Source organism: Ranitomeya imitator, chromosome 5 (genome assembly GCF_032444005.1).
Source record: "Ranitomeya imitator isolate aRanImi1 chromosome 5, aRanImi1.pri, whole genome shotgun sequence".
Lineage (NCBI taxonomy): Eukaryota > Metazoa > Chordata > Amphibia > Anura > Dendrobatidae > Ranitomeya > Ranitomeya imitator.
Window position 1 is genome coordinate 382094977 of NC_091286.1, and position 25424 is coordinate 382120400.

Genomic DNA, 25424 nt, shown 5'->3' on the forward strand with positions numbered 1-25424 from the left:
TGGACAGGTTGCAGCAGATCTGGACTCAGGTAGTGGACAATTTGACCTTGTCCCAGGAGAAGGCTCAGCTTTTCGCTAATCGCAGACGCCGTGTGGGACCCCGACTTCGTGTTGGGGATTTGGTTTGGTTATCTTCTCGTCATATTCCTATGAAGGTTTCCTCTCCTAAATTTAAACCTCGTTTTATTGGTCCGTATAGGATTTCTGAGATTCTCAATCCGGTGTCTTTTCGTCTGACCCTCCCAGACTCCTTTTCCATACATAATGTATTCCATAGGTCGTTGTTGAGGAGATACGTGGCACCTATGGTTCCATCTGTGGAGCCTCCTGCCCCTGTTTTGGTGGAGGGGGAATTGGAGTATATTGTGGAGAAGATTTTGGATTCTCGTGTCTCTAGACGGAAACTCCAGTATCTGGTCAAATGGAAGGGTTATGCTCAGGAAGATAATTCCTGGGTTTTTGCCTCTGATGTCCATGCCCCAGATCTTGTTCGTGCCTTTCATGTGGCTCATCCTGGTCGGCCTGGGGGTTCTGGTGAGGGTTCGGTGACCCCTCCTCAAGGGGGGGGTACTGTTGTGAATTCTGTGGCTGAGTTCACTTCTGTGGTCACAAGTGGTATTGCAGTCTCTGGGCTTCCTCCCTCAGGTGTTTTGGTGAGCTCGTTGGCTGCCTTGCTATTTAGCTCCACCTGAGTCTGTCTTCCTTGCTCCTTGTCAATGTTCCAGTGTTGGATCTGAGCTACTGCATCTTTCCTTGGGCCTGCTGCTCTGCTAGATAAGTGCTTCTAGTTTGTTTTCTGTTTTTTTCTGTCCAGCTTGCTATTGTCTTTTGCTGGAAGCTCTGAGAAGCAGAGGGGTGCACCGCCGTGCTGTTAGTTCGGCACGGTGGGTCTTTTTGCCCCTTTGCGTGGTTTTCGTTTTAGGGTTTTTGTAGACTGCATAGTTCTCTTTGCTATCCTCGCTCTGTCTAGAATATCGGGCCTCACTTTGCTGAATCTATTTCATTCCTACGTTTGTCTTTTCATCTTGCTAACAGTCATTATATGTGGGGGGCTGCCTATTCCTTTGGGGTATTTCTCTGAGGTAAGTCAGGCTTGTATTTCTATCTTCAGGCTAGTCAGCTCCTCAGGCAGTGCCGAGTTGCATAGGTAGTTGTTAGGCGCAATCCACTGCTGCTTATAGTTGTGTGAGGATAGATCAGGTACTGCAGTCTACAGAGATTCCACGTCTCAGAGCTCGTCCTATTGTTTTTGGTTATTGCCAGATCTCTGTATGTGCGCTGATTACTGCACGCTGTGTTGCCTGATTGCCAGCCATAACAGTGCAGCACATGGCAGGATGGGGATGCAGGATAGGTGCAGCACATGACAGGATGGGGGTGCAGGATGGGTGCAGCACGTGACAGGATGGGGACGCAGGATGGGGACGCAGGATGGGTGCATCACATACCAGGATGGGGACGCTGGATGGGTGCAGCACATGACAGGATGGGGACGCAGGATGGGTGCAGCACATGACAGGATGGGGCGCAGGATGGGTGCAATACATGACAGGATGGGGACGCAGGATGGGTGCAGCACATGACAGGATGGGGATGCAGGATGGGTGCAGCACATACCAGGATGGGGACGCAGGATGGGTGCAGCACATGACAGGATGGGGACGCAGGATGGGTGCAGCACATGACAGGATGGAGACGCAGGATGGGTGCAGCACATGACGGGATGGGGACGCAGGATGGGTGCAGCACATGACAGGATGGGGGCGCAGGATGGGTGCAGCACATGACAGGATGGGGACGCAGGATGGGTGCAGCACATGACAGGATGGGGATGCAGGATGGGGATGCAGGATGGGTGCAGCACATACCAGGATGAGGACACAAGATGGGTGCAGCACATGACAGGATGGGGATGCAAGATGGGTGCAGCACATACCAGGATGGGGACGCAGGATGGGTGCAGCACATGGCAGGATGGGGATGCAGGATGGGTGCAGCACATGACAGGATGGGGACGCAAGATGGGTGCAGCACATACCAGGATGGGGACGCAGGATGGGTGCAGCACATGGCAGGATGGGGATGCAGGATAGGTGCAGCACATGACAGGATGGGGGCGCAGGATGGGTGCAGCACGTGACAGGATGGGGACGCAGGATGGGGACGCAGGATGGGTGCATCACATACCAGGATGGGGACGCAGGATGGGTGCAGCACATGACAGGATGGGGACGCAGGATGGGTGCAACACATGACAGGATGGGGCGCAGGATGGGTGCAGCACATGACAGGATGGGGACGCAGGATGGGTGCAGCACATGACAGGATGGGGACGCAGGATGGGTGCAGCACATGACAGGATGGGGATGCAGGATGGAGCAGCACATGACAGGATGGGGACGCAGGATGGGTGCAGCACATGACAGGATGGGGACGCAGGATGGGTGCAGCACATGACAGGATAAGGACGCAGGATGGAGCAGCACATACCAGGATGGAGACCATATACCAATATAAATGCTCGCCACCCGGGCGTAGAACGGGTTCAATAGCTAGTATATATATATTACAGTGTGGTAGTTCCGTGACATGCCTCATCTATTTGTGTGCTACAAAGTGTGCTTTTGAGGCTTCCATTCTCTTTTTTTATGTGTGCTATCCTACCTCTAAACAGTAGACACTATTTTGTGCTGAATTTAAAAAAAAAACAATTTACCCCCCATGAGTAAATGTGTGTCAGCCCATATACTTTGTGCATGGGCATTTCAAGTCCAGGAGACCCGCTCCTTTAAATTAAGCCTAGTAATGAGGCTTTCATCCACATTTCATCATCCACTGCCACTAGATCACCAGGGTTAGCGTGTTCCGTGCTGCTACAGCCAGTCAATTTTTTGGCAAGGGTGTCTATGATCCCCATAAAAAATAGTTTATAAAAATATACCCCCATGGGGAAATGTTTGTCAGCCCATACACTTAGTGGGTTTTCCTATGGCCATCCAGTATCTTGGTTCAAAGGTTTATTGTGGTGCATAGGACTTGATAGCAGGGCAGGCCATGCATTTAAGCTAACTTTTTTTCAGGAGGCCCTCCGGTACCTCTCTTGAAAGGGGTATTGAGGTGCGTTGTAATTCTTGGCAGCCCAGTCACTCTCTGCATAGGCAATAACAGCATAGGAGACCCACTGTTTAATAATGGCCCTTTAAGAATATTAATGCCACCTAATGCCCCTCTAAAAATATGCTTTGTGACTTTAAGAGTCCCTCCTTCATAAATGAAACAAGATGTGTTTCCTTATGTTCCACACACCACATGACCAGCTAGGGTTGTTAAATATTACAATGACATTTCCCAGTGAATGCATGTGAAACTCTGACAACATTGCTTACAGCTGTGACCTATGAGTCAGAAAGGCTTCCAGGGGCGATCCCCATGATGTTCCTGTGTCATTTGAGCAGTGTTTCCATAATTTTCAGATGTTTTTTAGACCTTAAAAGGACCCCCCGGGGGGATCTCAATAAAAATACTCGGGTTTCTCATAGACTTACATTGGGATCGTTGCTCGGGTCGAGTACCCGAGTATTCCAATTTGCTCAACCTGAGCAACGAGCACCCGAGCATTTTAGTGCTCACCCATCACTACTTCTTGGACCTACCACTTTTTACATAATTTTTATATATTTATTTTGTTATATTATTTTGTTACTTAGATAGTTTTTATGAGTTTTTGGAGCTTGCAGCACACTTTTATCAACCATTATAAGTTTGATGTTTAAATATCAGACAAGATGAGCTTCAGAGAGTCAAATTGTTTTATTGAGCAAGATAATCTTCTTTATAGTGAGCATATTACTTTTTAAATTTCTAAAATTCGGGATATTATATGACATAAGGTAAATGTTAATTTGTATTATTTATTGACCCTAAATTATAATTCTGTTTATTCTAAAGAATCTAATTTAATTGATCTTATGCTGCTGTTTAATGATGAGCGAGTGTGTTCTTTACTCGAGTTTTCCAAGCATGCTCAGGTGTTCTCCGAGTATCTTGGGCGTGCTCGTAGATTATGTTTGTGTCCTCGCAGCTGCATGATTTGCAGCTGCTAGACAGCCTGAGTACATGTGGGGATTCTCTAATGAACAGGCAATCCCTGCATGTGTTCAGGTTGTCTAACAGCCACAAATCAGGCACCTGCGGTGACGCAAACATAATCTACGAGCATGCCCAAAATACTGGAAGAACATGTGAGCATGCTCGTAAATCTTGAGTAATGAGGACACTCGCATCATTACTTCTGTTATAATTATAACATCAGCTTTAGATCAATTAAATTAGATTATTTATTATAAACAGAATGGGACTGACTAGAAGGCCTCTGTAATGTAAAGTGCTGTGGAGTATGTTTGCGCTAAAGAAATAAAAAAATATTATTATCAGAATTATTAAAAAATAATGCCTTTGTGAGGTCATGCAAGATGTACTGTACTAAGCCAATAAATAATTAATTATTAGTTACATCGCTATCTGTGGTGGAAATATCTCATTATCCTATTGCACTTGTAATTTAACTGTTCTAGGATATTTTGTAAGAGAATGCACTATTGTTGAGTGTTTCTAAAAACAACTACTGGAGTTCTGTATGCAGCTATGAGCTGTTATATGAGCTCTAACTATATTGGTAGCAGAGGAGATGATAAACTAATTTCTTCTTTTTTATTGTAGGGATGCAGATCTATTTTTACTAGACACACAAAGAGTTCCCGCATATGAAGTTGGCTGGTTAGTATTTGATATAACAATAACCAGTAACCACTGGGTCATTAATCCACTCAACAATCTGGGTTTACAACTATGTGTTGAAACATCTGATGGTAAGTTGCTCTATGTACAACTAGTAAAAATGCTATGCTGATTAAAAGTGTATTGTGTTGTTTTTATCCTTGACCCATTTCTACCATTGGACGTACTATTCCTTCCATGTGACCCGGGCCCTAATTCCCATGGATGGAATAGTGCATCCAATGCGAACAGCCGCGCTCATGGGGGAGCGCCGCCGATCGCCGCCGGGTGTAAGCTGATTATCACATTGACATCCTGCACTATGTGCCAGGAATGGTCATGGACCACTCCCACCACATTAACCCCCGAAACACTGTGATCAAACATGATCACAGTGTTCCGGTGGCATAGGGAAGTATCACGCATGGAGGGGGCTCCCTGCAAGCTTCCCTGAGACCCTCAGTATAACGCTGATGTGATCGCGTTGCTCCGAGCGTCTCCTTCATTCTCCTCAGTAGTGTAGCATCGGGTGGTTTCGTCAAACTCAATCTGACAGGTGCCCCGCCCTATCAAAGTGTGTCAAAGTGTGTAACCCCTCCCCGCCCCTGTCAGACAGCTGTCCCTGTGTCTGGCTGATTTCCCCTTTTGATATAGTTTGATATTGTTAATTTGATCCTGTGATTATTATCCCAGTATTTCGTTTTATATTAGATTTTCATATTTATTTTTTGTGAGAATGCATATTGCATTCTGTAATCAGGGCAGTGTGTTTTATTACCAATGAGCACATATAGTCCAGTATTTGTTTTTTTATATTAGATTTTCATATGTATTTGTTGTGAGATTGCATATTGCATTCTGTAATCATGACAGTGTGTTTTATTACCAATGAGCACATATAGTGCAAAATTGTGACTTGATACAGTGATTACTATCCCAGTATTTATTTTTATATTAGATTTTCATATTATTTGTAGCTGTTTGTGGTTGTTGTGAGAATGTATATTGCATTCTGTGATCATGGCAGTGTGTTTTATTACCAATGAGCACATATAGTGCAAAATTGTGACTTGATACAGTGATTACTATCCCAGTATTTATTTTTATATTAGATTTTCATATTATTTGTAGCTGTTTGTGGTTGTTGTGAGAATGTATATTGCATTCTGTGATCAGGGCAGTGTGTTTTATTACCAATGAGCACATATAGTGCAAAATTGTGACTTGATACAGTGATTATTATCCCAGTATTTGTTTTTATATTAGATTTTCATATTATTTGTAGCTGTTTGTGGTTGTTGTGAGAATGTATATTGCATTCTGTAATCAGGGCAGTGTGTTTTATTACCAATGAGCACATATAGTGCAAAATTGTGACTTGATACAGTGATTATTATCCCAGTATTTGTTTTTATATTAGATTTTCATAGCAGGGCTGCATGTAATAAAAAATGATCCTTAATAATTAAAATGCTATCCCAATGCCTGTTACAGGGGCTGCTCAGTGCGCTGACATTACACATTTAGAATGAAGCAGTGTCAGCATAATTTTCAAGCGTGTCCAGGGGCTGTATTAGTTGTGATATCCAGCTACGTGCCCGGTGTGGTTAACAGATAAAATAGCCATTGTACAGAAATCTAAAAAAATCAAGTGTTTTTTATAATCACTAGTATTCATATTAATAGTTACTTTAACTATCCTTTTAGAGTGTCTAGTAGTTTTATATTCTTTGTCTGATATATTTCTACACAAAGCTTCAAAACTATTTTGTAATTTATAATGTATCACAGTGATGTCCCACCCTGGAACAAAGTAAAAAAAAATTACACTGTTAAAAATATGCTATGTTCTCAAGATTTTGGTAGGATCATGTGGTACATTTAAACTATTATATATTGCTGTTTTTGCATTACTGTTAAAAATATGTATATATAAAAAATTCCTAAATAGAGAAAAAATATATATTGTTCCAATAAATACATTTCTTTATGTAAAAGAATAAAAATACAAGTACACATATTTAGTATCACCGCGTCCATAACAACCTGACCTATGAAACTTTCCCACTAGTTAACCACTTCAGTGAACACCGTAAAAAAATTAATAAAAAACTAGGAAAAAAACAATGCTTTATCATCATACCACCGAACAAAAAGTGGAATAACACGTGACTAAAAAGACGGATATAAATAAACATGGTACCATTGTAAACGTCATCTTGTCCTGCAAAAAATGAGCTGCCATATAGCGTCATCAGAGAAAAAAAAAGTTATAGCTGTCTGAATAAAGCGATGAAAAAATAATTATTTTTTAAGTAAAATAGCTTTATTACATACTAGATGGCAGCCCGATTCTAAAGAATCGGGAGTCTAGAATCCATATATACTTTATTTATTCAAATGTAAGAATAATACAATTAATAAATAATAGTAAGAAAGAACAAAAAATGGCTGCACTCACCAGCTCTTGACAGTTCTTGTTATTTAAGGTACAGTTACACAGGATCCATGAACATGCTTATGAGGGGAGGGATGAAAGACATCAGACGACAACTTTGCGTGTTGTGGCAAATGCCACAACAACGGTTCTTTGCTTAAGAACAATAATGTAATTAATAAATAATATGTATCAATAACTATGTATATTGGTATGTTCTATGACATTTTAAAATATTTCATTATTATGTGGAAAGGCTCTTAGTACCCATACTGGCGCATACTTGTGTGCCCATCAGGTATTTTCACAGTAATTTTACATCTGATGGGTTGGTATGAAACGTTTTTAATCATCTCTTGGGCTTAGCTAAGCCTTCATTTTAAATAATTCTAATAGGTACAACAGAAATATAAAGCCTTTTTGTGTACCCAAATTTTTTGTGTTTATTTTTACAGAAGTGTAAAATTTAAGAAATCAACGTTCATAGTACACCGATGGGCTAATATAAGCATGCCCATCAACCACATCACGGTAGCCTTTGAACTGATGGGTCCTAACTAACTGATTCCTATTTCTTAATACTCAGACCTCTTTCACATCTGCATGTTTCTGATATTTGCAGAAGTAATGTTAAAAACAATACAACTTCCACACTTGGCACCAAAGAACTGACCTACAACACACTTTCAGCAAGTGCCATGCAATGTAGATGAAGCTTGGAGTTAACTTGCAGTAAATGCAGCAAACGCGGCTTCGGCAATTGCATTAAATGCAGCCACAACAAAAACACTGGTAAGTGGAGATTTTGTGGCGAAAACAGCAGAAACCACATGTGCCGCACCTGCCGCAAGTGAAGTACAAATTCCGTATACATTGCATGCAACTTACAGCAAGAGTGGCGTGGGTCAGCCCTTAGGCAGGAAGTGCAGAAATAGCCTTTTTTCCACCATAAATTCTCCAAATAGCAGAAAAATGTTGATGTGAAAGCAAAATCTCTATTCTTTCCCTATCTATCTAAAAATGTACCTATCTATATATCTATTTCTATGTACAGAACACACCTGAAGATAGAGATGTGTGTGAACAGCCATCCCACCCGTCTCTTACCTGTTCACAAAAACCTCACCCTTTTTAAAAACAAAATGAAATCTCTCAGCAGCTATACTGCTGGAGCTTCAAATACAGGTTCCTATCACCAAATACAGGCATTTGAATGATACACATCTTACATCTTGTACTTAATGTGTGTTCTACTTACCTATAAAAATATGTATTGATATATCATATTTCTAAATTTATGTAGATATGATATAGAGTTATTAACCCTATATGCTAATGAGTACGTATGTTATATACGTATTTCCTACATAAGTACTTAAAATCTATATGTCTATGGCTACACTAATTTTTTTTTATGTTTTATTTTTTTCCTTATCTCTACACATAGAATTTGCCTATTGCTGTCTATGTTATTAGAAAAACTGAATAATGAAAAAAAAGAAAATTAAGTTTAAACTAAAATATTTTTGTACACAATATTACGTGTGAAGACTTTAGTACTATCAGCCAATAATTGTCCTTGAAGTGGTGTATTAACCACTTTAACCCTCACATTGCAACATTGCTTCACCCTGGAAAAAGCAACATACAATTGACCATGGGCAAAAGCAGGTTCTGGTAGATAAATGCCAACTCGATGGAGGGTCTGGCCTTGAGATTTATTTATGGTCATTGCAAATGCGGGCTTGATGGGAAATTGTCTCCGTCTTAATTTAAAAGGTAATCCAGTCTCTGATGGACACAAATCAATTCGTGGAATGAATACCACATTTCCTGCTGCTGACCCACTAATTACTTTAGCCAGTATGATATTGGCATGTAAGGCAGTGACAATGAGCCGCGTACCATTGCAGAGACCTTTGTTCGTGTTCACATTACGTAATAACATGACAATGGTGCCAATTTTAAGTTTCAGCCAATGTGAAGGCATACCAGTTGGTGTTAGTGAATTCAAAAACTCAAGTGGGTATTGATCGAGGTCATCAGCTTCATCAGGATCGATGGAATCATCACTGATATATTCAGTATAGTCACCTATCAATAAATCCATGACTTGGGAATTGACTTTCTCAACGTCCTCATTTTTTGGACATAAAATTGCATGAGATGCAGCTGTATTTATACTTTCGGTGTCATTCACATCAATACAAAGATTATCTCCAAAAATTTCAATTATTAAAGAGCCAGTACATACCATGTCTGGAGGAATTTCAATTACATCATCTCCAAGGTTATGTTCATTAGATAGTTCACCATTTCCCAGTTGAAGCAACCAACTGCTGTAGTGAGGATCAATGGAGCGCATGTTGTTAATAAGTGGCAGGCGAGTAAAATGTTGCCAGTGTTGTGAATATTTTATACAGCTCTCTACAACATCAGTTCTTGTCACATGAGGGATGACATTGGAAGACATTGTCTAAAGTCGCCTCCAAAAACAATCACTTTACCTCCAAACGGTGTTTTTTCTTTGTGAGCTACATTTGTTGTCATGACATCACGTAAAACTCTATCAATGACATGCAATGCATATTTGGATAGCATTGTGCACTCATCAATAATAAAAAGTTTAGTGCTGTGCAAATCTTTTGCTGCATCGGTATCATTCTTAATCCTGGAAACAGATGTTTCATTCACAGGAATTGGAATCCCATAAAGAGAATGAATGGTTCGTCCACCTTGTAGTAAGTTGGCGGCAATTCCAGTAGTGGCAGCAGGTGACACAATGTCTCCTTGTCCTCTTAGCTGATGTAGGAGTAGATGATATAGGTACGTTTTTCCGCTGCCACCAGGACCATCAAGGAAAAAACACTTTGCTGTAGAATTAGTGTCTTCTAAAGCTTGAGTGATAGCATCAAAAGCAAAAAGTTGGTCCTCATTTAGAGTAGCTTTCATTTCAGCAGCTGCTGATAACTCATAATCTTTATCATACTGTGGGAGGAGGTGTTGTTTCTTGACTGGACGTGGCAAATTAAAATCAATATAAGTTTTGCCATGAGCTTTAAGAACATGTTGGACATCTGTCTAGCATAGCCTTCACAATTGACACACTCCAGAGTGTCGGAGTGGTATGCATGGCAGTAGTCTTCTACAAAGTGTTCCTTAAATTCATCCCATAAGTCCCGAGGTTTAGCTGGAGGACCAAAAATACAAATGTAGGCAAACATGTCACGTAGCTCTGCTGGCATGTTGAGAATACTGGCATCAAGTAATGTATTTCTCCACAGACTATCATCAAATAGTAAGCCAAGAGCTAATGCCTCATCTTTGAAGGTTTCATGTGTGACTCCGTGTACAGTTTTTATGCTGTCAAAACTGGTTGCACCTTTGACATGTAACAATAACAATCTTAAATAGTAGCGTTCTTGGTCTTTCACACTGACAGTATACATTCGTCCAATCACAGAACCACCTGCTCGCTTTCTAACTTCCCAAGAACCTTCTTTCCAAACATAGTTTTCGGGAATTTCACGGTATAAATAAATATGAGCATGATGGTCGTTCTGATTAAGCTTGAAGTAGGCCATAAGTGTAGAATTTTGATGGAGCTTTTGTTTGATGTTTCCAATAGAGTCATCCTCATGAAAATAGAGTGGCTGAGAATGCGGTAGATGTACAGCAAGGCGAATGATGCTATGAGATTGTTTATGCATTGGATATGAGAATATTCGCCAAGCTGCCTCTGGTGCACTGACATATCTTGAATCCATGAATTGGTGTGTTTCATCATGTTGGATGTTAGTCTGGCAGATTTCAAGATTGGCTTTATCATGTCCTTTGTAGACGTATTTAAATAAATATTTCACAGCCTGAATGGAACCACAAACTTCGACATTTATATGGCACTTGTATTTTAATAGCAGGAACGGATTATATGGAACCACCCACGAATTATCAATCATGTTAGAATGGTGTTGAAAAGATGGGCCAAAGTGTCTGCGGTAAGTAGGATAGGCGTCCTTAGCTATGATGGTTCTTGGTTGCAAATCTTTAGGGAAACCTTTTGTACACTTCCCCAGATCCATACAGGGAGAATTTGGGTTGTGTTCTCCACACGGACCATGAATCATATGTTGGAGAACAATTTTATGGAGCTGAGGGTAGTGGGTAGGATTGGGAATTTCAGCCCACACTGTATTGTCTATGTCCTCCTCAGTCCTTAATGTGGAGTTGCTGTCCAGAATAATCAAAATGTGAGCGTGTGGAAGGCCACGTTTTTGAAATTCAATTACATGAACCATAGCGCAAACTTTCCCAAATAATCCATTGTTAATGTCTTTTAAGAGTGCTTCCAGTTTTATTTTGAAAACACGTGCCACCAAATCAGGTCTATGTTCCACACGCTGCCAAGGTTCCAAATTCTCAGTAATCTCATTCCATTTCGGATTACAGGTCATGGTGATGAATAGATCAGGACGACCATATTTAGTCACAATAGCCATGGCATCCTGGTACCGCTGCTGCATATTCCTGGGACTGCCTTCAAACGAAGATGGTAAAATGACCGTTTTTCCAATGGGGATGCCCTTCTCAATGGATTTTTTCTGGAGATGTTCCTGGAGTACACAATAATCCTCTACTTTCAAATCCTTTTGGTGTTGACGGATATAATTTAGGCGATTTGCCTCGATTTTCACATAAGCATCCACTAAGTACTGCTGAGTGAGTTTGCCACCATTCAGGAGTGGATTAAACTGATTACGGACAGACAGCACATAGCAGTAATATTGCAGTTGTGTAACTCTGCGTGGACTTTGCCCTTGTTGCTTGAGGCCATCATGCCAGCCCTGGTCTCCGTAAGGGAAAAATAAAGGATAGAGTAAAGCATCTAAATTACTGTGTAGAATGCTGACCTGTTGTGTTCTTGGCGCCAAAGGATTTTTGGGGTCCGGTTGTAAATGTATTAAAATATCACGATTAAATGGTGGCTCTCCATTGTCATTTTCAAATACGACAGCAACTTCATTGACAGTTGGATTATTATATCGGCGAGGGTCTTGATTCCGATCTTGTTTAAGGGCCATGATGATATTTGGCATGAGAGTGCCATTAGCTTCAGCTTTAAGATGTTCTTCATTTTCCACATCTCGTAACATTTTGTAGGCAGCAACAAAGGGATTCACATTGTCTAACTGAAGAGCAATTATACTCATCAAAGTGGGATGACATTTTTGATTTTGTTCACAGTTTAAACGTTGTTCATTCGCGGTAGCGGTATCCAAAATATACAGTTGGGCATAAGCTGGAACTTGATCATCACTGGGTTGTAAAGTTCCAGTACGATGATATATTTGTCCATGTATACGGAAACAGTAAGGGCCATGTCCAGGTGGAGGGAATATATTGGCACCCATGGAGGCGAAAGCAAATGAGCTGTTAATACTACGAATATTTTCCATGAGATTCTTACTGAACTCACTCTCCCCTGTCAGCAATCGTTTAAAGACCTCGGGATATTGGGGTATAGGTATATGCACTTTACTCTTGTGACAACACAGAGTAAAATTTTTATCTGCTGGTATCTCAGCATTAAAATGTAATGCTTGACAATGTTCACATAAATAGTTCATAGGACCACAGGAGTGTTCTACTATGGTACTGTCATCATTAGTAAAACCTGTAGGATGTTGAGGTACAGGTTGTGATAACGGAGCATTGGAATGTTTCTGTAAGCCAACATATATAAAGCGTGGACCTGGTAGAGGATCTTCACTGTCCACAGATTCAATCACTGAGGAGTTGGAAGGTGTATCGTGGTCAGAGTTTATTAATATGGAGGTGCAAGGGGTTTTTTGCGCCATTCACGGCGTGCACCAGCTGCATTTGGTAATGGTTTGTTTGTTGCCTTAGAAGAGTCAGGTGTGAAGCATGTCTTATAAGCAGACTTAACAGTGTGCAGGCGACGGCGTTTATCATTTGGAGTGTAAGTAGGACAGTGTTTGCGCTTACGTGCAGATTTACCAACGGTTAAAGGAACTTCAAGCTGCACACATTCTATGAATGGAGACAAAGAAGCTGTATTGTGGGCAGAATCTATGACTGAGGACGTGGAAATATTATGTTTGCAACGTTGAGAGCGTGCAGCAGCAGCTTTATTACTTAATCGATTAGTTTTGTCCTCAAAAGACTCATTAGTAATGCGTTTATTGCAAGCAGCATTAACAGTGTCCAGGCGCTTATGTCTGTCCTCTGTAGTCTCGTTAGCACGCTGTTTGTGCTTACGTGCGGCATCGGCGGCTTTTCGCTCAGCGTCATTGGTATACTTATTATCAGACCTGATGTTACGTGCGCCATCAGCAGCTTTGGGCTCTGTGTCATTAGTATACTTAACAGTGTCCAGGCGCTTGCATCTCTCCTCTGTACTCTTGTTAGCACGGTGTTTGCGCTTACGTGCGGCATCGACGGCTTTTCGCTCTGCATCATTACCATACTTTATATCAGACCTGATCTTACGTGCGCCATCAGCAGCTTTGGGCTCTGTGTCATTAGTATACTTAACAGTATCCAGGCACTTTCATCTATCCTCTGTACTCTTGTTAACACGCTGTTTGCGCTTACGTCCGGCATCGGCGGCTTTTCGCTCTGCATCATTACCATACTTTATATCAGACCTGATCTTACGTGCGTCATCATAAGCTTTGGGCTCTGTGTCATTAGTATACTTAACAGTATCCAGGCACTTGCATCTATCCTCTGTACTCTTGTTAACACGCTGTTTGCGCTTACGTCCGGCATCGGCGGCTTTTCGCTCTGCATCATTACCATACTTTATATCAGACCTGATCTTACGTGCGCCATCATAAGCTTTGGACTCTGTGTCATTAGTATACTTAACAGTGTCCATGCGCTTGCATCTATCCTCTGTACTCTTGTTAGCACGCTGTTTGCGCTTACGTGCGGCATCGGCGTCTTTTTGCTCTGCATTATTATTATTGCTCCTAATCTTACGTGCGCCAGCAGCAGCTTTGGGCTCTGTGTCATTAGTATCCTTACTATTAGAGCTCATGTTGGCTAAGTTAACAGCTTTAAGCGTGGTGGTGGCAAACAACAGGTTAATAAGAGGCAGTGTCAGGTAGTAGGAAAATAGCCAGTTAATAATAGGCAATAGTTCTTTGCAGGAATGCAGATATTAATAAATAGGCAGTTTATATTGCAGAGAAATTGCTGGGCAATAATGGACAATGTCCTTATGTGGCAAATAATAGAGCAATATACCCAATGTGGCAAAGAAGAGGTTAATAAACGGCAGTCTCTCAGTATAACAGTCAGTGAATAATAGGCAGTATATGGAGAAAACACCAAACAAAAGTTCAAAATTGGTGTGAAAATGTCACTGAACCACTTCACAACTAAATATATATAGTTTTGGTAAATGGTATTATCATTTTTTTGACGAAATTCGGCAGGAGCTTGAAGAGCAACGTCACTGGGCCCGCCTCCACGCAGTAGAAACTTGCTGTGAGGTAAAAATTCAAAAATCACACCAAAATGGCGGGCGGAGTGTGTCACAGTACGGCACGTTTCTGATTGGTCGCTCGCAGCAGGCGGCAACCAATCAGACACTGGACACTGTTGACGTCACTTATCTCCGGACATTAGCTTCGGACATTATCTCCGCACATTAGCTCCGGACATTAGCTCCGGACATTAGCTCCGGACAAAGCCACGGAAGTTGGCACAAATTGTAGGAAGTAGTATTCTAGGCAATTAATCTCCGGACATTAGCTCCGGACATTAGCTCCGGACATTAGCTCCGGACAAAGCCATGGAAGTTGGCACAAATTGCAGGAAGTAGTATTCTAGGCAATTATATATTAGAAAAGTGCCAAACATAAAAAAAAGATATAAATGAGGTATTGCTGTAATCGTACTAACCCGAAGTATAAAACTGCTTTATCAATTTTGCCAAATGCGGAACGGTATAAACGCCCCCCCAAAAGAAATTCATTAATTGCTGGTTTTTGTTCATTCTGCCTAACAAAAATCGGAATAAAACGCGATCAAAAAACGTCATGTGACCAAAAATGGTACCACTAAAAACGCAACTCTTCCTGCAAAAAACAACACCTCACATGACTCTGTGGACCAAAATATGGAAAAATGATAGCTCTCAAAATGTGATGACACAAAAACAATTTTTTTCAATAAAAAGCTTCTTTTAATCTGTGACAGCTGCCAAACATAAAACCCGCTATAAAAACCCACTGTAAATAGTAAATCAAACCCCCCTTTATCACCGCCTTAGCTAGGGAAAAATAATAAAATTAAAAAAAGTATTTATTTCTCATTTTCCCATTAGGGTTAGGGTTAGGTTGGGGCTAAAGCTAAGGTTAGGGTTGGGGCTAAAGTTAGGGTTGGGGCTAAAGTTAAGGTTAAGGTTGGGGCTAAAGTTAGGGTTAGGGTTTGGGCTAGAGTTGGGGTTAATGTTTGGATTTTGTTTACGGTTGGGTTAAGGGTGTGTCAGAGTTAGGGTGTGGTTAGGGTTGTGATTAGGGTTAGGGGTGTATTGAGGTTAAGGGTGTGTTGGGTTTGGGATTAGCATTAGGGATGTGTTTGGGTTAGGGGTGTGTTGGGGTTAAGGGTGTGGTTAGGTTTGGGATTAGGGTTAGGGGTGTGTTGAGGTTAAGGTTAGAGTTAGAATTGGGGGGTTTCCACTGTTTAAGCACATCAGGGGCTCTGCAAACGCAATGTGACGTCCGCAGACCATTCCATCAAAGTCTGCATTCCAAAACGCCACTTCTTCCCTTCCGAGCCCCGACATGCACCCAAACAGTTATTTACCCCCACATATGGGGTATCAGCATACTCAGGACAAATTGGACAACAACTTTTGCGGTCCAATTTCTCCTGTTACCCTTGGGGAAATAAAAATTTGGGGACTAAAAAATGATTTTTTACTTTCACGGATCTGCGTTATAAACTTTAGTGAAACACTTGGGGGTTCAATGTTCTTGCAACACATCTAAATAAGTTCCTTCGGGGATCTAGTTTCCAATATTGGGTCACTTGTGGGGGATATCTACTGTTTAGGTACATAAGGGGCTCTGCAATCGTAACGTGATGCCCACAGACCATTCCATCAAAGTCTGCATTCCAAAACAGTGCTCCTTCCGTTCTGAGCTCTAGCATGCATCCAAACGGTGGTTCCCCCCACATATGGGGTATGAGTGTACTCAGGACAAATTGCAGAACAACTTTTGTGGTCAAATTTCTCTGGATACCGTTGGGAAAATAAAAAATTATGAGCAAAAAGATCATTTTTGTGGAAAAAAATGTTTTTTTTAATTTTCACGGCTCACTATTATAAACTTTAGTGAAACAATTAGGGCTTCAAAGTGCGCACCACACATCTAGGTAAGTTCCTTAGGTTTTTCTAGAATAGTGGAGGTTTTTTCCTCCTTTTTTTCCTCCTGTTGAAGTTCCTTAGGTGGTCTAGTTTCCAAAATGGGGTCACTTGTGGGGGGGTTTCCACTTTTTAGGCACATTAGTGGCTCTCTAAATGCAACATGGTGTCTGATCTCAATTCCAGCCAATTCTGCATTGAAAAATTCAAATGGTGCCCCTTCCCTTCTGACCTTTGCCATGCGCCCAAACAGTGGTTTACCCCACATATTGGGTAGCAGCGAACTCAGGATAAATTGCACAACAACTTTCGGGGGCCATTTTCTCCTGTTACCCATGGGAAAATAAAAAATTGGGAGCAAAAAATCATTTTTGTGAAAAAAATATGATTTTTTATTTTTACGGCTGTACCTTATAAACTACTGTGAAGCACTTGGGGGATCAAGGTGCTCACCACACATCTAGATTAGTTCCTTAGGGGGTCTATTTTCCAAAATGGTGTCACTTGTTGGGAGTTTCCACTGTTTAGGCACATCAGGGGCGCTCCAAACGTGTCCTATCTCAATTCCAGCCAATTTTGCATTGAAAAGTCAAATGGCGCTCTTTCCCTTCCGAGCTCTGTCATGCACCCAAACAGTGGTTCCCCCCACATATGGGGTATGGACGTACTCAGAACAAATTGTACAACAACTTTTGGGGTCCAATTTCTTCTATTACTCTTGGTAAAATAAAACAAATTGGATCTGAATTAATTTTGTGGTGAAAAAAGTTAAATGTCAATTTTTTAAAAACATTCTAAAAATTCCTGTGAAGCACCTGAAGGGTTAATAAACTTCTTAAATGAGGTTTTGAGCACCTTGAGGGGTGCAGTTTTTAGAATGGTGTCACTTTTTGGTATTTATTATCATATAGACCCCTCAAAGTGACTTCAAATGTGATGTGGTGCTTAAAAAAAATGGTGTCACAATAAAACAGTGGCAGAAGTGGCAGAATCACCGGGATCCGTTGAAGCATTCCAGAGTCATAACCTCATAAAGGGACAGTGGTCAGAATTGTAGAAAATTGGCCCGGTCATTAACATGCACACCACCCTTTGGGGTGAAGGGGTTAAACGGGTTTCTCATGAACAAAAGTTGATTTTCATCAATAGGTCTTGGAATAATAATAATTTCCAGAATTGTATGTGTTTAAATTAAATGTTCCTGTGCTGAGATAATCTTATAAATGTGTCCCTGCTTTGTACTGTGTAATAGCTGTGTCTGACCATGCAGGAACATGGTATGATGATATCACAGCTCCTGGGCAGGGAAGGACACAAAAGAATATACATACATTACAGCACAGGATCACAGCTGATTATTTTTGGGAAGTAAAACATTTCTCTCCCTATTTTTAAACAATGTTTTACTTCAAAGAAAAAGTAATTTGCAATCCTGTGCTGTAATGTCTGTAAACTCTCTTTTGGGTCCATCCTTGCCCACAATATGTGGTATGATTAGACCATGTTCCTGCATGGTCAGACATGGCCATTACAAACTGCATAGCAGGAGCACATTTATAAGATTATCTCAGCACAGCAACATTTTATTTACAAACATCCAATTGTGGAAATTCTTATTATTCCAAGATATAGTGATTAAAATAAACTTTGGTTCATCGGACAACACCTTTATTGTATTTCTGCCTTAAAGAGGACCTGTCATCAGGACAAAACTGGCCAGTTTTTGCTCTTATTTTATGTTTGCAGTTCCAGCTTTGTTTTTTCCAAGAGGGATCCAAAGATATTGGCTTTTTTATTTTGTCGTATTATTTATTGTATTTTCAAGAGGGTGGTGCTCACAGTGTAATTATGCCGAGCAGCCTAAAGGCATCCCTCCATAAATTTCTGTAGCCATGCTTCTTTGGAATATAAATATTAGCACTAAATAAAAATACTCATACCCATGGAACTGTACGGCAAATGAAAAAAATGCATAGTTTCTTCTGTAAAAATCTGTCTCTAATACGGCAAGCAACCTAAACTGTTCTGATTAACCCCTTTCTGACATCGGACGTACTATCCCGTCGAGGTGGGGTGGGCCGCCATGACCACGGACGGGATAGTACGTCCAGCGCGATCGGCGGCGCTCTCGGGGGGAGCGCGGCCGATCGCGGCCGGGTGTCAGCTGCCTATCGCAGCTGACATCCGGCACTATGTGCCAGGAGCGGTCACAGACCGCCCCCGGCACATTAACCCCTGGCACACCGCGATCAAAGATGATCGCGATGTGCCGGCGGTGCAGGGAAGCATCGCGCAGGGAGGGGGCTCCCTGCGGGCTTCCCTGAGCCCCCCGCAGCAACGCGATGTGATTGCGTTGCTGCGAGGGTCTTACCTCCCTCCCTGCTTGCTCGAGCCCCGGATCCAAGATGGCCGCGGATCCGGGTCCTGCAGGGAGGGAGGTGGCTTCACAGAGCCTGCTCAGAGCAGGCACTGTGAAACAGCCTGCACTGCTCTCAGATCGGTGATCTGACAGAGTGCTGTGCAAACTGTCAGATCATCGATCTGTGATGTCCCCCCGGGACAAAGTAAAAAAGTTAAAAAAAAAATTTCCAAATGTGTAAAAAAAAAAAAATAAATATTCCTAAATAATGAAAAAAAAATATATATATTATTCCCATAAATACATTTCTTTATCTAAATAAATAAAAAAAACAATAAAAGTACACATATTTAGTATCGCCGCGTCCGTAACGGCCCGACCTATAAAACTGGCCCACTAGTTAACCCCTTCAGTAAACACCGTAAGGAAAAAAAAAAAAAACGAGGCAAAAAATGACGCTTTATTATCATACCGCCGAACAAAAAGTGGAATAACACGCGATCAAAAGGACAGATATAAATAACCATGGTACCGCTGAAAGTGTCATCTTGTCCCGCAAAAAACGAGCTGCCATACAGCATCATCAGCAAAAAAATAAAAAAGTTATAGTCCTGAGAATAAAGCGATGCCAAAATAATTATTTTTTCTATAAAATAGTTTTTATCGTATAAAAAGCACCAAAACATAAAAAAATGATATAAATGAGGTGTCGCTGTAATCGTACTGACCCAAAGAATAAAACTGCTTTATCAATTTTACCAAACGCGGAACGGTATAAACGCCTCCCCCAAAAGAAATTCATGAATAGCTGGTTTTTGGTCATTCTATCTCACAAAAATCGGAATAAAAAGCGATCAAAAAATGTCACATGCCCGAAAATGTTACCAATAAAAACGTCAACTCGTCCCGCAAAAAACAAGACCTCACATGACTCAGTGGACCAAAATATGGAAAAATTATAGCTCTCAAAATGTGATGACACAAAGAATATTTTTTGCAATAAAAAGCGTCTTTTAGTGTGTGACGGCTGCTAATCATAAAAATCCGCTAAAAAACCCAATATAAAAGTAAATCAAACCCCCCTTCATCACCCCCTTAGTTAGGGAAAAATTAAAAAAATGTATTTATTTCCATTTTCCCATTAGGGCTAGGGCTAGGGTTAGGGTTGGGGCTAGGGTTGGGGCTAGGGTTAGGGCTAGGGTTAGGGCTAGGGTTAGGGTTAGGGTTAGGGCTAGGGTTAGGGCTAGGGTTAGGGTTAGGGCTAGGTGTTAGGGCTAGGGTTAGGGTTAGGGCTAGGGTTAGGGCTAGGGTTAGGGTTAGGGTTAGGGCTAGGGTTAGGGCTAGGGTTAGGGTTAGGGTTAGGGTTAGGGCTAGGGCTAGGGTTAGGGCTAGGGTTAGGGTTAGGGTTAGGGCTAGGGTTAGGGCTAGGGATACAGTTTTGATTGGGGCTAAAGTTACAGTTAGGGTTTAGATTACATTTACAGTTGGGAATAGGGTTGGGATTAGGGTTAGGGGTGTGTCAGGGTTAGAGGTGTGGTTAGGGTAACCGTTGGAATTAGGGTTAGGGGAGTGTTTGGATTAGGGTTTCAGTTATAATTGGGGGGTTTCCACTGTTTAGGCACATCAGGGGCTCTACAAAAGCGACATGGCGTCCGATCTCAATTCCAGCCAATTCTGCGTTGAAAAAGTAAAACAGTGCTTCTTCCCTTCCGAGCTCGCCCGTGTGCCCAAACAGGGGTTTACCCCAACATATGGGGTATCAGCATACTCAGGACAAATAGGACAACAACGGTTGGGGTCCAATTTCTCCTGTTACCCTTGGGAAAATACAAAACTGGGGGCTAAAAAATAATTTTTGTGGGAAAAAAAGATTTTTTATTTTTACGGCTCTGCGTTATAAACTGTAGTGAAACACTTGGGGGTTCAAAGTTCTCACAACACATCTAGATAAGTTCCCTGGGGGGTCTAGTTTCCAATATGGGGTCACTTGTGGGGGGTTTCTACTGTTTAGGTACATTAGGGGTTCTGCAAACGCAATGTGACGCCTGCAGACCATTCCATCTAAGTCTGCATTCCAAATGGCACTCCTTCCCTTCCGAGCCCTCCCATGCGCCCAAACGGTAGTTCCCCCAACATATGGGGTATCAGCGTACTCAGGACAAATTGGACAACAACTTTTGGGGTCGAATTTCTTCTCTTACCCCCGGGAAAATACAAAACTGGGGGCTAAAAAATAATTTTGGGGGGAAAGATTTTTTTTTAATTTTCACGGCTCTGCGTTACAAACTGTAGTGAAACACTTGGGGGTTCAAAGCTCTCACAACACATCTCGATGAGTTCCTTAGGGGGTCTAGTTTCCAAAATGGTGTCACTTGTGGGGGGTTTCTACTGTTTAGGTACATTAGGGGCTCTGCAAATGCAATGTGACACCTGCAGACCATTCCATCTAAGTCTGCATTCCAAATGGAGCTCCTTCCCTTCCGAGCCCTCCCATGCGCCCAAACAGTGGTTCCCCCCACATATGGGGTATCAGTGCACTCAGGACAAATTGGACAACAAATTTTGGGGTCCAATTTCTCCTGTTACCCTTGGGAAAATACAAAACTGGGGGCTAAAAAATAATTTTTGTGGGAAAATTTTTTTGTTTTATTTTTACGGCTCTCCATTATAAACTTCTGTGAAGCCCTTGGTGGGGCAAAGCGCTCACCACACATCTAGATAAGTTCCTTAGGGGATCTACTTTCTAAAATGGTGTCACTTGTGGGGGGTTTCTACTGTTTAGGTACATTAGGGGCTCTGCAAACGCAATGTTTCACCTGCAGACCATTCCATCTAAGTCTGCATTCAAATGGCTCTCCTTCCCTTCCGAGCCCTCCCATGCGCCCAAACAGTGGTTTCCCCCCACATATGGGGTATCAGCGCACTCAGGACAAATTGGACAACAAATTTTGGGGTCCAATTTCTCCTGTTACCCTCAGGAAAATACAAAACTGGGGGCTAAAAAATAATTTTTGTGGGAAAAAATTTTTGTTTTATTTTTACGGCTCTCCATTATAAACTTCTGTGAAGCCCTTGGTGGGTCAAAGCGCTCACCACATATCTAGATAAGTTCCTTAGGGGGTCTACTTTCCAAAATGGTGTCACTTGTGAGGGGTTTCTACTATTAGGTACATTAGGGGCTCTACAAACGCAACATGGCGTCTCATCTCAATTCCTGTCAATTTTGCATTGAAAAGTCAAACGGCGCTCCTTCACTTCCGAGCTGTGCCATGCGCCCAAACAGTGGTTTACCCCCACATGTGGGGTATTGGCGTACTCAGGACAAATTGTACAACAATGTTTGGGGTCCATTTTCTCCTGTTACCCTTGGTAAAATAAAACAAATTGGAGCTGAATTAAATTTTTTGTGAAAAAAAGTTAAATGTTCATTTTTATTTAAACATTCAAAAAATTCCTGTGAAGCACCAGAAGGGTTAATAAACTTCTTGAATGTGGTTTTGAGCACCTTGAGGGGTGTAGTTTTTAGAATGGTGTCACACTTGGGTATTTTCTATCATATAGACCCCTCAAAATGACTTCAAATGAGATGAGGTCCCTAAAAAAAAATGGTGTTGTAGAAATGAGAAATTGCTGGTCAACTTTTCACCCTTATAACTCCCTAACAAAAAAAAATTTTGGTTCCAAAATTGTGCTGATGTAAAGTAGACATGTGGGAAATGTTAATTATTAAGCATTTTGTGTGACATACAGTGGGGCAAAAAAGTATTTAGTCAGTCAGCAATAGTGCAAGTTCCACCACTTAAAAAGATGAGAGGCGTCTGTAATTTACATCATAGGTAGACCTCAACTATGGGAGACAAACTGAGAAAAAAAAAAATCCAAAAAATCACATTGTCTGTTTTTTTTATCATTTTTTTTGCATAATATGGTGGAAAATAAGTATTTGGTCAGAAACAAACAATCAAGATTTTTGCCTCTCACAGACCTGTAATTTCTTCTTTAAGAGTCTCCTCTTTCCTCCACTCATTACCTGTAGTAATGGCACCTGTTTAAACTTGTTATCAGTATAAAAAGACACCTGTGCACACCCTCAAACAGTCTGACTCCAAACTCCACTATGGTGAAGACCAAAGAGCTGTCAAAGGACACCAGAAACAAAATTGTAGCCCTGCACCAGGCTGGGAAGACTGAATCTGCAATAGCCAACCAGCTTGGAGTGAAGAAATCAACAGTGGGAGCAATAATTAGAAAATGGAAAACATACAAGACCACTGATAATCTCCCTCGATCTGGGGCTCCACGCAAAATCCCACCCCGTGGGGTCAGAATGATCACAAGAACGGTGAGCAAAAATCCCAGAACCACGCGGGGGGACCTAGTGAATGAACTGCAGAGAGCTGGGACCAATGTAACAAGGCCTACCATAATTAACACACTACTCCACCATGGACTCAGATCCTGCAGTGCCAGACGTGTCCCACTGCTTAAGCCAGTACATGTCCGAGCCCGTCTGAAGTTTGCTGGAGAGCATTTGGATGATCCAGAGGAGTTTTGGGAGAATGTCCTATGGTCTGATGAAACCAAACTGGAACTGTTTGGTAGAAACACAACTTGTCGTGTTTGGAGGAAAAAGAATACTGAGTTGCATCCATCAAACACCATACCTACTGTAAAGCATGGTGGTGGAAACATCATGCTTTGGGGCTGTTTCTCTGCAAAGGGGCCAGGACGACTGATCCGGGTACATGAAAGAATGAATGGGGCCATGTATCGTGAGATTTTGAGTGCAAACCTCCTTCCATCAGCAAGGGCATTGAAGATGAAACGTGGCTGGGTCTTTCAACATGACAATGATCCAAAGCACACCGCCAGGGCAACGAAGGAGTGGCTTCGTAAGAAGCATTTCAAGGTCCTGGAGTGGCCTAGCCAGTCTCCAGATCTCAACCCTATAGAAAACCTTTGGAGGGAGTTGAAAGTCCGTGTTGCCAAGCGAAAAGCCAAAAACATCACTGCTCTAGAGGAGATCTGCATGGAGGAATGGGCGAACATACCAACAACAGTGTGTGGCAACCTTGTGAAGACTTATAGAAAACGTTTGACCTCTGTCATTGCCAACAAAGGATATATTACAAAGTATTGAGATGAAATTTTGTTTCTGACCAAATACTTATTTTCCACCATAATATGCAAATAAAATGTTAAAAAAACAGACAATGTGATTTACTGGATTTTTTTTTCTCAGTTTGTCTCCCATAGTTGAGGTCTACCTATGATGTAAATTACAGATGCCTCTCATCTTTTTAAGTGGTGGAACTTGCACTATTGCTGACTGACTAAATACTTTTTTGCCCCACTGTATCTCTGTGATTTAATTGCATAAAAATTCAAAGTTGGAAAATTGCGAAATTTTCATAATTTTCGCCAAATTTCCATTTTTTTCGCAAATAAATGCAGGTACTATCAAAGAATTTTTACCATTGTCATGAAGTACAATATGTCACGAGAAAACAGTGTCAGATTCACTGGGATCCGTTGAAGCGTTCCAGAGTTATAACCTCATAAAGGGACAGTGGTGAGAATTGTAAAAATTGGCCCGGTCATTATTGTGAAAACCACCCTTGGGGGTAAAGGGGTTAATCTCACAGTATCTCCAAAAAAATTGAATGAAATGTGATCAAAAGTCATATCACTACAACTAAAAACAAGCCAAAATTCAGTTTTGTATCTATTGTTATATGAAAAAAATTAAAATTACATAAAAATATATGAAACTATAAATGTAATTGTATTATGGCTTGTTTTTAGCTGTTTTTTTCTTTTACGTATAGTTTTTATATCTTATTAAGAAAAGATAGTTAAAGTTTAAAAATGCCTATATTAATTTTCAATTTTATCGTAATTGTATTAACATATACAATAGAGTTAAATTGTCATTATATCTTATGTGTATGTTGTAAAAACTGAGATATAAAAGCATATTGCAAAAATAGAATAAGAATTGATCAAAATGTTATACAGTATGTAGTCCAAAATGATACCAGTGAAAGCTGCAATTTCTCCCACATAAAAAACCCTAACAAAAACTCAGAATATGGCAAAACAAAAATAAAGCGATGAAATTAATGTTCGTGTGTAAAAATAGTAAAATACTACAATTGTGTGAAAAAGTGTTTGCCCTTTTCGTGATTTCCTGTTCTTTTGCATGGTTGTCACACTTAAATGTTTCAGATCACCAAATATATCTAAATATTAGACAAAGATAACAAAAGTAAACACAAAATGCAGTTTTTAAATGAAGGTCCTTATTATTAGGAGAAAAAGAAACCCTAACCTTCAGGGCCCTGTGTCAAAAACTGATTGTCCCCAGCTCCTTAATATTTAAATTAACTGTGGTTTATCACATCTTTGGGTAGCTGAGATCAAATTCCCTATCCACATGTAGGCCTGGTTAC

The 25424-nt window shown here is 41.1% G+C and overlaps 1 protein-coding gene across 1 annotated transcript in view; it reads left to right on the forward strand.

Annotated features, from left to right (window-relative positions):
- Nucleotides 1-25424, forward strand: part of BMP5 (bone morphogenetic protein 5) — a 574966-nt gene that overhangs the window by 388544 nt on the left and 160998 nt on the right. The window contains exon 3 of the mRNA XM_069726747.1: nucleotides 4720-4868. Within this exon, the coding sequence (XP_069582848.1) occupies nucleotides 4720-4868 (149 nt within the window). The remainder of the gene's footprint in view (nucleotides 1-4719; nucleotides 4869-25424) is intronic.